This window comes from Pelophylax lessonae, assembly GCF_965119305.1.
Source record: "Pelophylax lessonae genome assembly, chromosome: 8".
NCBI lineage: Eukaryota > Metazoa > Chordata > Amphibia > Anura > Ranidae > Pelophylax > Pelophylax lessonae.
The window spans coordinates 12,005,557-12,022,154 of NC_138775.1; the positions used below are offsets into that span (position 1 = coordinate 12,005,557).

Sequence of the window (16,598 nt, forward strand, 5' to 3'; positions counted from 1 at the left end):
ACAGACAGTGTTGATGGGGGAATCCCTCCCGTGGAGCTATTGTGTTCTCCCAGTTAGGGAGTGAGGGGAGCTGGTTATACCCAAGTTGATCAATGGATTGTCTTGAGTACAATCAGCCTGCCCATAGAGGGTTCAAAACCTTTGAGCCATCTATGCCTGTTTTAATTTGGGGGTCAATAAAAAAAAAAAAAGGAACCCCCTGCAGTGGTGCTCAAAATGCCACAGCTAAAAAGATAATTGGTGTCATGCTCCTAGCATAGTCCTGGAACTTGGAAGGTTCTATCAAAAGGAAGGTCAATCACGCACAGCTCAAAAAACCTCAGAGGATCCATAATGCTCCATGGAACCCTGACTTAGAATGGCTGCCCTTATCGAAGGTTTTATATGGATTCTATATTTTTCAAAGTAAAAGCTAATGATCTTACATTCACGTGGGTTGGAGGGGTGTAGACACAGTAATAGTTTATTATTAGATAGATACAATTGTAATTAATTCATACCATAGGAAGACAGTCATTTTCAGCCAGGGTTCCTTGAAACAGTAGGGTTCCTTTAGAGGTTCTAGGGGTTCCATAAGCAATAAGCAGTTTTTATATATTCTTATATATAGTAAATATACATTGCCATCTGAGATGTTTCTAGCTATCTGCAAGAGAAGTATTCATCCCAAAGACCAGCAGTGTAAGGGACATTCTTCCCACTTACCACCAATGTAAGGGACATTCTTCCCACTGACCTCCAATGTAAGGAGCATTCTTCCCACTGACCACCAATGTAAGGGACATTCTTCCCACTGACCACCAATGTAAGGGACATTCTTCCCACTGACCTCCAATGTAAGGAGCATTCTTCCCACTGACCACCAATGTAAGGGACATTCTTCCCACTGACCACCAATGTAAGGGACATTCTTCCCACTGACCATCAATGTAAGGGACATTCTTCTCACTGACCTCCAATGTAAGGAACATTCTTCCCACTGATCACCAATGTAAGAAGCATTCTTCCCACTGACCATCAATGTAAGGAGTATTCTTCCCACTGACCATCAATGTAAGGAGCATTCTTCCCACTGACCACCAATGTAAGGAGCATTCTTCCCACTGACCTCCAATGTAAGGAGCGTTCTTCCCACTGACCTCCAATGTAAGGAGCATTCTTCTCACTGACCGCCAATGTAAGGGACATTCTTCCCACTGACCTCCAATCTAAGGAACATTCTTCCCACTGATCACCAATGTAAGGGACATTCTTCCCACTGACCTCCAATCTAAGGAACATTCTTCCCATTGATCCCCAATGTAAGGGACATTCTTCCCACTGACCTCCAATGTAAACAGCATTCTTTCCACTGACCTCCAATGTAAGGAGCATTCTTCCCACTGACCACCAATGTAAGGAACATTCTTCCCACTGACCACCAATGTAAGGAACATTCTTCCCACTGACCACCAATGTAAGGGGCATTCTTCCCACTGACCACCAATGTAAGGAACATTCTTCCCACTGATCACCAATGTAAGGAGCATTCTTCCCACTGACCACCAATGTAAGGAACATTCTTCCCACTGACCACCAATGTAAGGAGCATTCTTCCCACTGACCCCCAATGTAAGGGACATTCTTCCCACTGACCTCCAATGTAAACAGCATTCTTCCCCCTGACCACCAATGTAAGGGGCATTCTTCCCACTGACCACCAATATAAGAAGCATTCTTCCCACTGACCACCAATGTAGGGGACATTCTTCCCACTGACCTCCAATGTAAGGAGCATTCTTCCCACTGACCACCAATGTAAGGAACATTCTTCCCACTGACCTCCAATGTAAGGAGCATTCTTCCCACTGACCACCAATGTAAGGAACATTCTTCCCACTGACCGCCACACTATCGTACTGTGAGCTACAGATATAGAACATTTTGGCAGGGGTTTCCTGAGACCCTAAAGTTACTTCAAGGATTCTATACTACTAAGGATGCACATTTATAAAATATGTTTCTTTTTTGAGGTTGCTGTCCCCAGTGTATGAATTATCGTGTGATATTCTGTATCCAGTTTTATACAAACCAACTTGATACTTTTTTCTATATATGGTGTGAATGGCAGTATGCCAAGCAGATTGTGTATCTTTGTAATTATACTCTTTGCAATTATGTAAGCTAATTGATTACAGCTGCTTTGGGTTAATCTATGTTGAGAACTTCTCCACCTGTTCTTCTCCTACTCATGGAGCGAAATGCGTCAGTCTGCCTTGCACTGGGCCATTCATTAAACTCTTAACCATGGCTTTTTAACTTGAAATTCAGTGACCTTTCCTTTTGCTAGGACTAAATCCTATAATGGATCTGTCCCACAGCTCTGCCTTGCTGTGCAGCAAAATTGATGAGCGTCCCCCCCCCTCCCGGTGTCTATCCTAATTCAGACATTTATCTTGTCTCTCACCCCTCAGGAGGAACTGCAAGTTTCTGTTGCCAATAAAGTACCCAAGAAGAAAAATAAGAAACTTTGATAGAGCTGGTAAAGTTGGATGGAAGTCTCGAAACTTCATGTCATACCTTAAACACTTCCACCTCTTCCAGGATCAGCTCTTCTGTCTCCAGGTCATCTTTCGGCAGGACAATCACCTTCTGCACTGTACCCTGATCTGAGGAGGCAAAGCAGCCGGTAAAGTCTCTCTCACAATAATGCATTTCATTTTTTATATTACTTTACTTCATCTAAGAGATACTCCAAGCATTCTCCGACACAATGCCCCATGCTGAGGAAACCTCAATGAACACATCCGCCTTTGAGAGCCAGAAGCCAACACTTCGCTCAGCTGCTGTCTCTCAATCCCAGTTCACAGCCACGGCACCTGCCGACGTTCAGGAACCAATCAGAGCTATTCCCAATCATGTGATCACTATGACAGATCCATCATAATCATCAAATGCAGGCTGGAGGCTTTATTAATGAAAAAAATATAATATATATTAACCACTTGCCGACCTGTATGGCGGTTCGCAGGAGCGATCCTGGGGGTGCGCGCCAGCGGGAAAGCCAATCCACGGGGCCGGGCACCCGCGATCGCTCCCTGTGAAGAGAGAACGACGGTCTGCTGTTGTAAACACAGCAGACAGTAGTTCTCTCAGCTATCAACAAAGAGCTTCTGGGACATATCATGGGCACTCGCTGGTCATCCAGGCAGACGTTACACAGCTAGGCTCCTCCCTACACATTTCGTCATATGGGACGTCATCCAAGGGGCATCAGATCCTTGCCTTTTTCCTGGGCATCAGGTATGTTGTGACAAAGTTCCATTTAGTGTGTAACAAGTGAAAAAAAGTCCAGTGTGAACAAAATTGTTTTCTTCTCTGCTTCCACCAGTTTCAGTGCCCTAACCACGAACATACACAGCTGCTTACCGAAAGTTTAGACCTCAATAAACGGGAGGTCTTACAGCACTTTGAGAACAATGCTCAGATGCCACATGGATGGATGGCTCTGACCCTCACTCCAAATAGCAGTACCCGCACTTTATAACATATGCACAGAAAAAGAGCAAGGATTCGATGCCCCTTTGAAGATGTCCCGTAAGACGAAACGCATAGGGAAGAACTTTGTGGCATCATCACGTCTACATGGATGACTGGCGGGTGCATGTGACATGTTTGAATACCCTCCCTTGTTTGTGGGTTCGTTCCCTAAATATTTTAACCACTTGCCGACCGCCCGCCGCAGTTTTACTGCGACAGGCTGGCTCGGCTGCGCGAAATGAGGTAGTACTACGACACATTGCCCCGTGCTGAGGACACCTCAATGAACACATCCGCCTTTGAGAGCCAGAAGCCAACACTTCGCTTGGCTGCTGTCTCTCAATCCCAGTTCACAGCCACGGCACCTGCCAACGTTCAGGGACCAATCAGAGCTATTCCCAATCATGTGATCACTATGACAGATCCATCATAATCATCAAATGCAGGCTGGAGGCTTTATTAATGAAAAAAATATAATAAATATTAACCACTTACCGAACAGCCGCCGCCTATATACGGCGGCAGGTTCCCACGAATCGCCGTACCTGTACGGCAGTTTGCAGGAGCGATGCTAGGGCGCGCGCCAGCGGGAAAGCCAATCCACAGGCCGGGCACCCGCGATCGCTCCCCGTGAAGAGAGAACGACGGTCTGCTGTTGTAAACACAGCAGACCGTTGTTCTCTCAGCTATCAACACAGAGCTTCTGTGTTCCTCCTATTTTGAAAAGGTAAGCCTAAAAAGGGACCTATGGGGACTCCGACCTGCTCTAAAGGGGGATCTATGGGGGCAAAAAAGGCAGAGCATGGGTGACTATAAAATGATGCCCCCCCCCCCCCCTGAAAAAAGTTCTGCAGACGCCCATGGTGGCTGAATTATCATTATTATTCATCCATAGTTGTTTCTCTCTAATACAGGAGGTGTGTTACTGATTAGATCACCAGGGGAAAACAGAGGAAATAAAGCCTAAAAAGAAAACGAATGCAGCCACTGCATCTAATGATTGGTAAGCTGCATTATATTACATTTTTGGTTTTGGGTTTAATGCTGCTTTAAACAGTATACCAAATAAAAACCTTATATATTCTTAAAAACAAATATTTTAGGTATGAAAATTATTCATAGAGTTATTAAAATAACTAACACATGCTGATGCTGCTAAATGTGGTCTGGGCACGGAGAGTACAGCATGGATTCTGCTTACTTATCCGGGCAGGCACAGACACTAAATTATTTACACTGTCTGGTTCAGGAGAACACCTGATTTTCAAATTAGCAGCTCTTCTTACTTCTCAAACTAGGAAAGAATTTCTCAGCTTCTCATTATTATTTTACCTATATATTATTTCTTAAATAAAAAAAAAAATTCTAACAAATATGCATCTTAAAAAATCTCAATACATAACAACCACATAAAAAAAAAAAAAAAAAAAAAAAAAAATGAACGTTCTAGTTTATTACATCCCTCTGGTGCAAAAAAAAACAAAAAAAAAAACAATGGTTTAATTTATTTCAAGCTTAGCTATTGAAAAATCAAATGCTCTAGTCTCAAATTCATATTGATAACTATAATAAGCTTTTTCTATAACGAATAATAATAATCATAATAAAAATAATATGAATGATTAATATTAATAATAGCAATAATAATAATTTTATTAATAATGATAATAATAATAAATAATAATAATAATAAGCAGAAGAAGAAGAAGAAAAAGAAGAAGAAGAAGAAAAAGAAGATCTAATAACTAAAATTTAATTTTGAAAAATAAATGAAAAATCTATTTCTCTAGTCTCAGATTCAAATTAATAACTATAATAAGCCATATTTGGAAATCTAAAAAAAAAAAAAAAAAAAATCTGTCTTTAAAAAAATATAATTTTTTTATTACTGGAACTGCTTTATATTAAGGTTTATTTTTAGTGAATTCAAACAAATGTTAGTTTTTAGGAAATAAAAATTAATAAAAGATACGTCCAGACACTTTTAAAAAAAGTGGGTCAGACGGCATTTACGAGGTGCTAATTTCCAAATTCTCTATTTCACGTCAGTGACCCTGTTTATCTGATAAAAAGCCAACACTACAGACTGCCTATCATTTGCACCACACCAGTAGAAGATATCCAATGATAAGTAATGATAAGCAGACCCAACATGCAATTTAATTGGAATTAAATTATATTTTTTTTGCTGTATCCCCTGCTATATTATTATTGGGTATGCAGAAGGTGTAAATGTGATTAGTGTATATAAATAAACGTATCTGTCTTAAAGTATATTTGTTTTTAATTATTTTCTGTATTTTTGTCAGGACTTAAAAAAAAGAAAAAAAAATGTTCTTTTTTTAAGGTAAATAAGTAATATTTCACAATATTTTGACACAGTCTTCTATCCAGCCAGCAGGTGGGGTTGTCACCCTCTTTTTACATGTTCAGCTATTTTAGCTTTCAGCTCTGCTACATAAAGAACTTAATAAATAATTAGAGCAAAGACTTTGCCCTTATCAGAGGGTTCAGTCTGAGATTTCAATTAGACAAAGAGAGCTGCAAAGCAAGCTGTGTCGTCTCTCTAGTTAAACCAATGTGCTTTGTGAATCCTTTGTTAGGTATTAGATGGTTATTTGTATAAACATGATTGTATGCTGTATATAAATTATTAAATAAAGGATCAACAGGTAGTAAATTATAACACAGGGTAAACAATTATGATACTGACACTGACTAAAGACATCTGTACAGCTGAATTTGCTTACTACATGGACTCTACCCCCTGATGGTGCACAGAGACTTGCTGTTCGTGTTTGTGTACCCCCCTCCTGTAGTCCTCTGATTTGCAGGGTTTCCATCTCCATTCCTTAGTGAGAATCACCTCCACTCTTCTGTCTGCAGCGGATCTGATTCCAGCATAACTTAAATTGGACTCATCAAATCAACAATCAGCTATTGGAGTCACCAATCAGGAGACGGTGCCGACTGAGATCTCAGCACTGACTCGTGATTTAACCTTCTTTGATACTTACAAATCATCATCAAAGATACAAGACAGAGAAGATGCCCCTTGATTAAACTGTCCTGATGAAGAGGGAGCTTTGTGGAGTCAGATTATTAAAGTGCTATGAAAAAAAATTACCTGTTCCTAAAAAGAGAACCTCGTATCTCCCATCCGCCGCGTCCACCTGGTCCACCGCGATGGTTGTGAATTTGTAGTTGACGTTCGTTCGCACAAGCAGCGGCTGCCGGTGCACCGGGTACACGGGGTTGTACATCACCGGGTGGGTTCGCATGAAGTTTATCACTTCGTCGGGGTAATCTTTTGTGGATTTCATGGAAGGCGTGAAAGTGCCTCCTGGACACTGCACAGGAAAATGTCCGAAAAATGGAAGAAAATTCAGCACGAGAAACATTGTTTATAAAAAGAAACATAAATAGAACCTAACCCTAGCCATAACACTAACCCTTGTATAACCCTAGCCATAATCCTAACCATAGCCATACCCCAAACCCTAGCCATAACCCTAACCTAACCCTTACTCTAGCCTAGCCCTAGCCATAACCCTAACCTAACCCTAGCTTAACCATAGCCATACCCTTAACCCTAATCCTAGCCAAAACCCTAACCCTTGTATAACCCTAGCTATAATCCTAACCATAGCTATACTCCAAACCCTAGCCATAACCCTAACCTAACCCTTACCCTAGCCATAATCCTAACCCTTGTATAACCCTAGCCATAATCCTAACCATAGCAATACCCCAAACCCTAGTCATAACACTAACCCTAGCCATAATTCTAACCATAGCCATAACCCTAACCCTAGCCATAACCCTAACCTAACCATTACTCTAGCCTAACCTTAGCCATAACCCTAACCTAACCCTAGCTTAACCATAGCCATACCCTTAACGCTAGCCATAACCCTAACCCTAGCCATAACCCTAACCCTAGCCGTAACCATAACCCTAGCCATAACCCTAACCCTAGCCTAACTTAACCCTAGCGATAACCCTAACCTAACTCTAGCCATAACCCTAACCCTAGCCATAACCATAACCTAACCCTTACCCTAGCCTAACCCTAACACTTGCCCTAACCCTAGCCATAATCCTAACCTAACCCTAACCCTAATTTAACCATAGTCATAATCCTAACCTAACCATTACCCTAGCCTAACCCTAACACTTGCCCTAACCATAGCTATAACCCTAATCCTAGCCATAACCCTAACCATAGCAATACCCCAAACCCTAGTCATAACCCTAGCCATAACCCTAGCCATAATTCTAACCATAGCCATAACCCTAACCCTAGCCATAACCCTAACCTAACCATTACTCTAGCCTAACCTTAGCCATAACCCTAACCTAACCCTAGCTTAGCCATAGCCATACCCTTAACGCTAGCCATAACCCTAACCCTAGCCATAACCCTAACCCTAGCCGTAACCATAACCCTAGCCATAACCCTAACCCTAGCCTAACTTAACCCTAGCGATAACCCTAACCTAACTCTAGCCATAACCCTAACCCTAGCCATAACCATAACCTAACCCTTACCCTAGCCTAACCCTAACACTTGCCCTAACCCTAGCCATAATCCTAACCTAACCCTAACCCTAATTTAACCATAGTCATAATCCTAACCTAACCATTACCCTAGCCTAACCCTAACACTTGCCCTAACCATAGCTATAACCCTAATCCTAGCCATAACCCTAACCCTAGCCATCACTGTAGCAGTTAAAGGAATTGTGTGACACCATGTATGCTATCATTGGTAAAAGCCAAAGTCGCAACAAAGTTGCATTCATCCAAAGTCACATCAAAATTGCAGCAAAGTCGCATCAAGTCGCACTGTAAATCGCACAATTTTGAGAGGTTTTGCGTTGCTATAATGCGGAGCAGTCACAATATACAGTTTGGTGTGTAATGGCTGAACTGATTGAACCCGACACTCTTGTTCTTATCAAAAAGTTCTCCATCTTTGGTTGGTTCAGAAGACCAATTCTAGACAGAACAGTCAAGCTGGATACTTGGTAACATCCATAAAATACAAATCTTTAGTGGCTACATTATGAAACTATAACTCTCCAAAGCATTTTCGGCTATACCAGCCTTCCTCATAGCTACTATATTACAAATTCTCCTACTGGATTGTGGAGACATTATAGCCAGAGCACCAGTATCCAACCACAAGAAGCTGTTTTTATGGTTGAGTATGGCCATTGCTTTCTTTCCTTTTTTATTTTGTTGTAAGGGTAATGGACAAATCTTGTAACCTCTGTTGTATTTATTTTGCGGTCTGCGTCCAAACTGTGTGAATTCTCCTTTTATTTATTGTGTAGGTGACCACACATGAAGTCAGAAGAACCTCCCAAGTGGGGACGCAGACAATGATAAAAGTCTCAAAATGTCTAAACCCAAAAGGAGCGCCAAGCAAAGTGGTAAAAGAGTCCAATAAATGTTATTATTTCATCATATGATCGCACAAGACAGGCGACACATTTCGGGAGCTCAAAACACTCTCTCTTCATCATGGCTTGAAGATTTAATGTGGTTAGAGGTTTCAGAAAACCACCAGAATATGTTAATTAAGTGAGGTATCAAATACCTCCGGAGTTTTTGAGACATTATGACGTGTATAGAGTGAGTCTGGAAATATTTAGGGAGTGTTTTGAGCCCCAGAAAAACGTTGACTGTTTTATGTGATGTCATCATGAATTTTGCCCAGAACTTAACTTTAATTTCTGAATGATTGCCCATTGCTTAACCACTTGCCTACCGGCCACTTAAACCCCCTTCCTGCCCAGGCCAATTCTCAGCTTTCAGCATTGTCACACTTTGAATGACAATTGCGTGGTCAAGCAAACCCTGCACCCAAATGAAATTTTTATAATTTTTTTCAAACAAATAAAGCTTTCTTTTGGTGGTATTTAATCACTACTGGGGGTTTTTATTTATTGCTGAACAAACAAAAAAAAAGAACAAACATTTTGAAAAAAAACAAAACAAAAGAAAAAACATAGTTTTATAGTTATAGTTTGTTATAACATTTTGCAAACAGGTAATTTTTCTCCTTCATTGATGTGCGCTGATGAGGCAGCACTGATGGGCCCTGATAGGCACTGATAGGCTGCACTGATGGGCCCTGATAGGCACTGATGGGCTGCACTGAAGAACACTGATAGGCGGCACTGATGGGCACTGATAAGGCAGCACTGATGGGTGGCACCGATGGGCAGCACTGAAGGGCACTGATAGGTGACACTAAAGGGCACTAATAGGTGGCACTCATGGGCACTCATAGGCACCAATAGGTGGCACTGATGGGCACTGATAGGTGGCACTGGTAGGTGACACTGATAGGCAGCAGTGATGATGGGGCACTGATTGGCACTGATAGGTGGCACTGGTGGGCATTGAAGGGCACTAATAGGTGGCACTCATAGGCACCAAAAGGTGGCACTGATGGGCACTGATAGGTGGCACTGATGGGTGGCACTTATGGGCACTGGTAGGTGACACTGATAGGCAGCAATGATGATGGGGCACTGATTGGCACTGGTGGGCACTGATAGGTGGCACTGGGGAGGAGAAAAAAAAGCAGCTCGCCAGCTGCTGTTTACATCACGTGATCAGCTGTGATTGGCTGACAGCTGATCACGTGGTAAGGGGCCGGGACTGGCCCCTTACTCCGATCTGTGATCAGCCGAGTCTCATGGACTCGCTGATTACAGAGCGAGCTGCGCGTGCCCTGCAGGGAGCGCACAGGCAGCTCATGCATGGGAGGATGTAAATGGACACCCTCCCGGCAATTTAGGCCCGCGCTGTAACCATCTTTCGGCTATAGCACGGGTAGGAAGAAGTTAATCTCTGATTTTCTAGCCAAGAGCCCCATGAGGATGTTATTGGGGGGGGGACGTAATGAATGTGGTCCCCAAAACAACATACTCAAGGAGGTGCTTGCATGTGTAGTCAGATGAAGAAAAACTTTTAAACAAGCTCAATAGCTGTGACAAGGTGGCTCCCACACAACAAGCCTCGTGGCAACACCATCTCCCCTTATTTACCTGTATGCCCCCGAAACGCATTGGCTGTTTTTATATGACTTTTTTTTTAACTAACAATAAAATGATCCTGGACTCTTTCATCCGATTTCAGTCTGGCACTCTGGATTTCTATGGTAATAGATGTGGTGTCAGAATTGGTTTGTGTTTCTCTGTAGTGCAGAGGAATTTCTTCCAAACCATCTCTTCATTTGTCATGTAACACAGCAGAACGCCATTTATGTCACATCATTTTTTCTATATTAGAGAAAGTTCAATGGCCCTTTATTTCTACCGAACATAAAAGCACAAAAGAAAGGGCGGTAATGTAGTTCAAACCAATCGGTACTCTTAGCCTGCGGCTCTTAAAGTATCTGTAATCCCAATGTTTGCCATGGCAATGCTTAACCCTAAATATACCATTTAAATGTCAAAAAATATCAATAAATATATTTTTTCCTTGATTTTTATACGTGCTCAACTGACCACTTGCCCCCCCCCCCCCCAGCTCAAAGGGCTGTGGGCGCAGCCTTGACGCAGCTGTCAATATCCACTTAAAGCGGAGCTCCACCCCCAAAGGGGAAGCTCCACTTGTTTGCAACCTCCCCCCTTCTGCACTTTTTTTTGGGGGGGGGGGGGGGGAGCGGGTACCTGGTTTTGACAGGTACCCGCTCCCACGTCTGGGTAAGATCGCCAAGACGATATCCGAGAATTTATAAATCCCCCCCCCCCTTCTGGGACACACGCAGATCCAAGAATATGGCAGGATCATTCATAAAGTGCAGAGCAACTTGAGCATGCGCAGTAGAAAACTGGCTATAAAGCCTGATAGTGGTTGTAAAGACAGGAGGTGCATTCTATGCCTTAGAATAGAAAACACCCCCCCCCCCTTTATCTGAGCCCCATCTCAATCCTGCAATGTTGCATGAGTGCCTTGGCCATCCGGGACTCTCCCTCCTGATTGGCTGAGACACAGCAGCAGCGCCAAAGGCTCCCACTGCTGTCAATCAAAGTCAGTTAGCCAATGAGGAGAGAAAGGGGTCGGGGCCAAACCGCGGCTCCGTGTCTGAATGGACACACAGGGAAGCGGCTCGGCTCCGGTGCCCCCATAGCAACCTGCTTGCTGTGGGGGCACTCGACAGGAGGGAGGGGCCAAGAGCGCCGGCAAGGGACCTGAAAAGAGGAGGATCCGGGCTGCTCTGTGCAAAACCAACTGCACAGAGTAGGTAAGTATAACATGATTGTTATTATTAAACAAAAAAAAAGGCAAGACTTTAATATCACTTTAAGTTCCGGTTCACACCTATGCGATGCGGGAACCCTGCAAATCCACTGGGGGTTCCTGCATTGCATTCAACTCGCAGGCAGTTCCCACTGCCATATGCGAATCACTAGGGGTGTCAATACAAAGTTAATGACACCCCCAGATCAGTTCACATATCGCAGTGCGAACTGTCAGTTCGGACATGAATTGGATGCCATTGGTGTGAACACCCATGTGATCCGATTCTGGGACCCAAAAAAGGGTGCGATTTGTGTCCAAATCTGATGCGAATTCAGCCATACAATCTGAATAGGCTCACATTTAACCCCTCGATCACCCACAATGTTAACCCCCTTCCCTGCCAGTATCATTATTACAGTAACAGTGCATATTTTTAGCACTGATTACTGTAGTAATGTCACTGGTACCCCCAAAAGTGTCAAAAAATGTCAGTTAGGTAAGTATAACTTGTTTATTATTTTCGCTTACTGCAATTTTTTTTTACCAAAAATATGTAGCAGAAAACAAATTGGCCTAAAATGTTAAAAAATTTAGATTTTTCATTTTTTATTTTTTTTGGGAATGTTATATAGCAGAAAGTGAAAAATATTGTTTTTTTTTTTCCAGAATTGTCGCTCTTTTTTTGTTAGCGCAAAAAATAAAAATCGCACAGGTGACCAAATACCACCAAAAGAAAGCTCTATTTGTGGGAAGAAAAGGACATCAATTGTATTTGGGTACAGAGTCGCACGACTGTGCAATTGTCCATTAAAGTCATGCAGTGTCGAATTGCAAAATATGGCCTGGTCATTAAGGGGGAAAATCTACCGGTCCAGAAGTGGTTAAGATGGTCGATGGCGACTTTTTTTCTTAGGTGGTAATCTTATATATTATCTGGAGTGCGCTTTATGGTGGAATGACGCTTACCGTGCCGGGGCGTGGGTAGGGGATCTTCCCTGTATACGGTATCCACTGATAGTTGGGGCCCTCCTTGTGAGCAAAGGGCCCATTGAACACCATTCGGATGTCGGCCATGGAATACACACACACCGCCGATCCCTTAAACACGGAGCTGCAGAGGGAAGAGACAATCAGAAAAGGAGGGACTTCCCCCGATGGGAGTTAAGGAAAGATCCATAAGGAGAGAATGGCGTGCTTACCCAGAAGCTGAAAAGACCGCATAGATGACCGGATTTTTACTGTCTTGTGTCTGCTGGATAAAGACGTCCTCTGTAAAAGATTCAAATAAATTATATAAAGCAGAACAGCGAATAGGAAAGAAAAACCCAACAGAAACCTTCGTCCGGAACGTTACGTACGCAGTTCATCGAAATGTGTCTCTATTCCGTCCGCACCGGGCACCGAGCAAATGAGCCGAGCTTTCAGGAACGTGCTCCATTTGTTCACCAGACAGCAGTGACCACCGTCGTCGTTCTGTAAGAGGTGACACCATACAGAAACATAGAATCAGACTCAACATTTCAATGCAAGCTTGATAGTAAACACTGCGGAGTCCGATGTATCCAATTCTTGTGTCAGATTTTTGTTTTCCGCAAAAAACAAATGGAAACCAGAGATGAGAAAATCTGTCCCTTTGATAATAATGAACGGGACTTAGGATAGGCAGAGTGAAGGCAGTTTTGGGTGGTCTACAATAATCCAATGGGCTTTGGCGGTAAAGAGAGGCACCTTTATATTGCTACTTTTTTTTTCTTTTTTGTTGAAAAACATTTTCTTACGACTTTTAGCGCCGGTTCACATACACGCGACGCTACTTCCCGGGGCGACCTCCGAGGTCGCGGTGCGAGCAGCGCGCCGCGACTTTGGAGCGGCCGCCACGGACTTCATAACATTGAAGTCTATGGCGGTCGCCTCCTGGTCGCCCCAAAGAAGCTCCGGACCCTTTTTCTAGGTCGGAGCGACTTGTGTCGCTCCTATTAGAACGGGTCCGCAGCTTCCCTATGGGAGGCGACCTGCGGCGACCTGTGAGGCGACCAGGTCGCCTCAAAGGTCGCCCCAGTGTGAACCGGGGCATAGAGCCAGTTCACACTAGCGCGACTTATCAGGAGACTCTTCAGCCTGACAAGTCGTGCTCCCTCGCGGTCCATTGACCGCTTCAGGACCCGTTCTAATAGGAGCGACACAAGTCGTTCCGACTTAGAAAAAGGGTCCTGTACTACTACGTGGCGACCTCGGAGCGACTTGCATAGACTTCCATTATGTGAAGTCCCTGCAAGTCGCTCCGAAGTCGTGGTGCAATGTAATGCACAAGTCACCCCCGAAGTAGTAAGGAGTCGTGTCGCCTCAGTGTGAACCGGCTCTTAGTTCACATGTTGGCGTAGCGGATCATGGGCAGAATCACCGCGATTCTGCCCGCGATCCGGAAATCATTGCAAATCGCGGGACGCCTGTGCGTTACCGTTGATATGCAATGGCACCCCAAACGCTGTGCGATGTTGCCGCGATTTCCGCCTGCCGAATCGCAGTAACATTGCGCAAACAAAATCGCGGGACACATGACGCCCCAAAGAAGCTCTTGTCATGCGACCCGCGATTTTGTTTGCGCGATGTTACCGCGATTCAGCAGGTGGAATTCGCGGCAACATCGCACACCGTTTGTGGTGCAATTGCAAATCTACGGCAACGCACCGGCGTCCCGCGATTTGCAATGATTTCCGGATTGCGGGCAGAATCGCAGTGATTCTGCCTGTGATCCGCAGCGCCAACATGTGAACGTAGCCTTATTGAAGTGTTACGGACACAGCTTTGTTTATAAAAAACAATAACAATATAACAGCGATTCTAAAAAATGATACATCACATCAAATGTTTTTTTTTTTATTATTTTAATAAGCCCGTGGTGTGTGAACACACTCAAACTAACACCCGGTGCATAAATAAGTGCACACACGCAAATGTGAAGTACACAAAAAGTGCACAGGGTGTGCGGAATGATCCTCCTCCGAAGAGGGTGGACCCTGACCTTGATCCCCCGGGGCGCAAGACTCCCGACAGGGACTGAGGTACTCACTTTGGTTTGCCCGGCCGAAACCTAGGGTTAGGGTTAGGGGTAGGGATAACTCCCGAAACAGCCCACCCCAAGTACTAGGTGGGGCTCCCCCGAAGGGAGACCCCATGAGAGAGGGCGAACTAAGCCAGAAGGCCATGTCCACCCCCTCCCAAGACTTTCAAGGTAGGCCCGAGGACCCACACCCTACTCATTGTGATAAAGTGAATAAGAAAGGTGACAAACTACAAATAAAAAAAAAACACACAACACAAAAGGGGAAGGGGAAGTGGAGAAGTGCAGGTGGTGTCAAGGTGCAGGACCTTGACAGGCCCCTCGGCCAGGAATAAAAAAATTCCTCTGGTCCAGGCCAAAAGGCCCGTCCCAAGAGGCAGGTGTGAAAAAAGTAAGTGTAGTGCAGTGACCAAGGTGCCAAAAACTCAAGGTGAGCTGCCCCACCAGTGAGAATTATTGCACCCCTGGGCTGCCACCCCAGGGGCACGTACACCACGGGCTTTTTTCGGTCCCGGCCTTCATGCCATAAATAAAAATGATAAAAAAAAGAAATCACATTTTTTAGTTCTGCACTTGTCTATGACCCACCCTACAATGCCTCACAGTGACACCCAGTCCCATCCAGATCCCTCCAGCATTTTATTCCATATTTTGCATTCCCATGTATTTTTTTGTGTAAGTATAAACTTTTTCCTTTACTGTTGAGGCATGGAAGGTTTTGGAAGAATTCCCTGGCTCCTGGTCTCACTTAGGTTGAGAACCCCTGTCCTAGAAGACTTACTAGAAATCAGAAATTCTCCGAAAACCCATTTCAGTGTATTAACCGGGGGGGGGGGGGGGGGTTCATTCTAACAATTGAATACACGTACGCCATATTGAGTGAGGAAAATCTCTAAAGTGTGAAATAAGTGGAGAGAATTGATTTTGGAGGAATATAGACACCATTTGGCAGGAGAGTGAAGAATTCTTTGTGAAATCATGTTAGCGCATGAATGGTGATGGGCAGGGCAGCTAAGGTAATTTGGATGTAACTGGGGCACCATAGTGTGTGAAAGAGACGGGTAGGGGAGGAAGCAGATGTTACAAAGTAACAAAGTTATTAGTGGCGTTTTAGGATTCTCACATTTTCTGCATACTCGGTGACAGTGATACAAAGTATTTGAAGATCTTAGGATTTAAAGCTTAACTCCGGGAAAACAACTAAATACAGAGATATAAATATATACACTATAAAAGGGGTCTCCAAACTTTCTAAACAAAGGGCCAGTTTATTGTTTTTTAGACTTTACGAGGGCTGGACTGTGGCTATCAGGAATGGAAATTTTCCAGGCAACGGTGGGAGTAAACATCGCCACATTTGGTATAGGGTAGATGAATAGTGCCCCATCATTGGGAGGCCTGTTGTTGGTGTCAATGAGAGAAATGGTGCTCCAAAAGTATTGGGTTGAGGTCAGGACTCTGTGCAAGCCAGTCAAGTTCCTCCACCCCAAACTTGCTCATCCATATCTTTATGGACCTTGATTTGTGCACTGGTCCAAATCAATTGGTGGAGGAGGGATTATGGTGGGCGGTTGTTTTTCCAGGGGTTGGGCTTGGCCCCTTAGTTCCAGTGAAGGAAACTCTTAACCACTTTACCACCGGAGGATTTTGCTGTCTATCGTCCAGGCCACTTTTTGCGATTCGGTGCTGTGCGAATTTAACTGACAATTGCGTGGTCGTGTGATGCCGTACCCAAACGAAATTAAGGTCCTTT

General features: G+C 43.9%; 1 protein-coding gene across 4 annotated transcripts in view; it reads right to left on the bottom strand.

The window, feature by feature from the left end:
- The window catches only part of SEMA3F (semaphorin 3F), a 171,950-nt gene that overhangs the window by 11,271 nt on the left and 144,081 nt on the right, over positions 1–16,598 (bottom strand). For all 4 annotated transcript variants that reach the window (XM_082265465.1, XM_082265463.1, XM_082265464.1 and 1 more), the window contains 5 exons: positions 13,143–13,257; positions 12,984–13,053; positions 12,751–12,895; positions 6,647–6,869; positions 2,560–2,648 (listed from right to left, as the gene is read on the bottom strand). In XM_082265465.1, the coding sequence (XP_082121591.1) occupies positions 2,560–2,648; positions 6,647–6,869; positions 12,751–12,895; positions 12,984–13,053; positions 13,143–13,257 (642 nt within the window). The remainder of the gene's footprint in view (positions 1–2,559; positions 2,649–6,646; positions 6,870–12,750; positions 12,896–12,983; positions 13,054–13,142; positions 13,258–16,598) is intronic.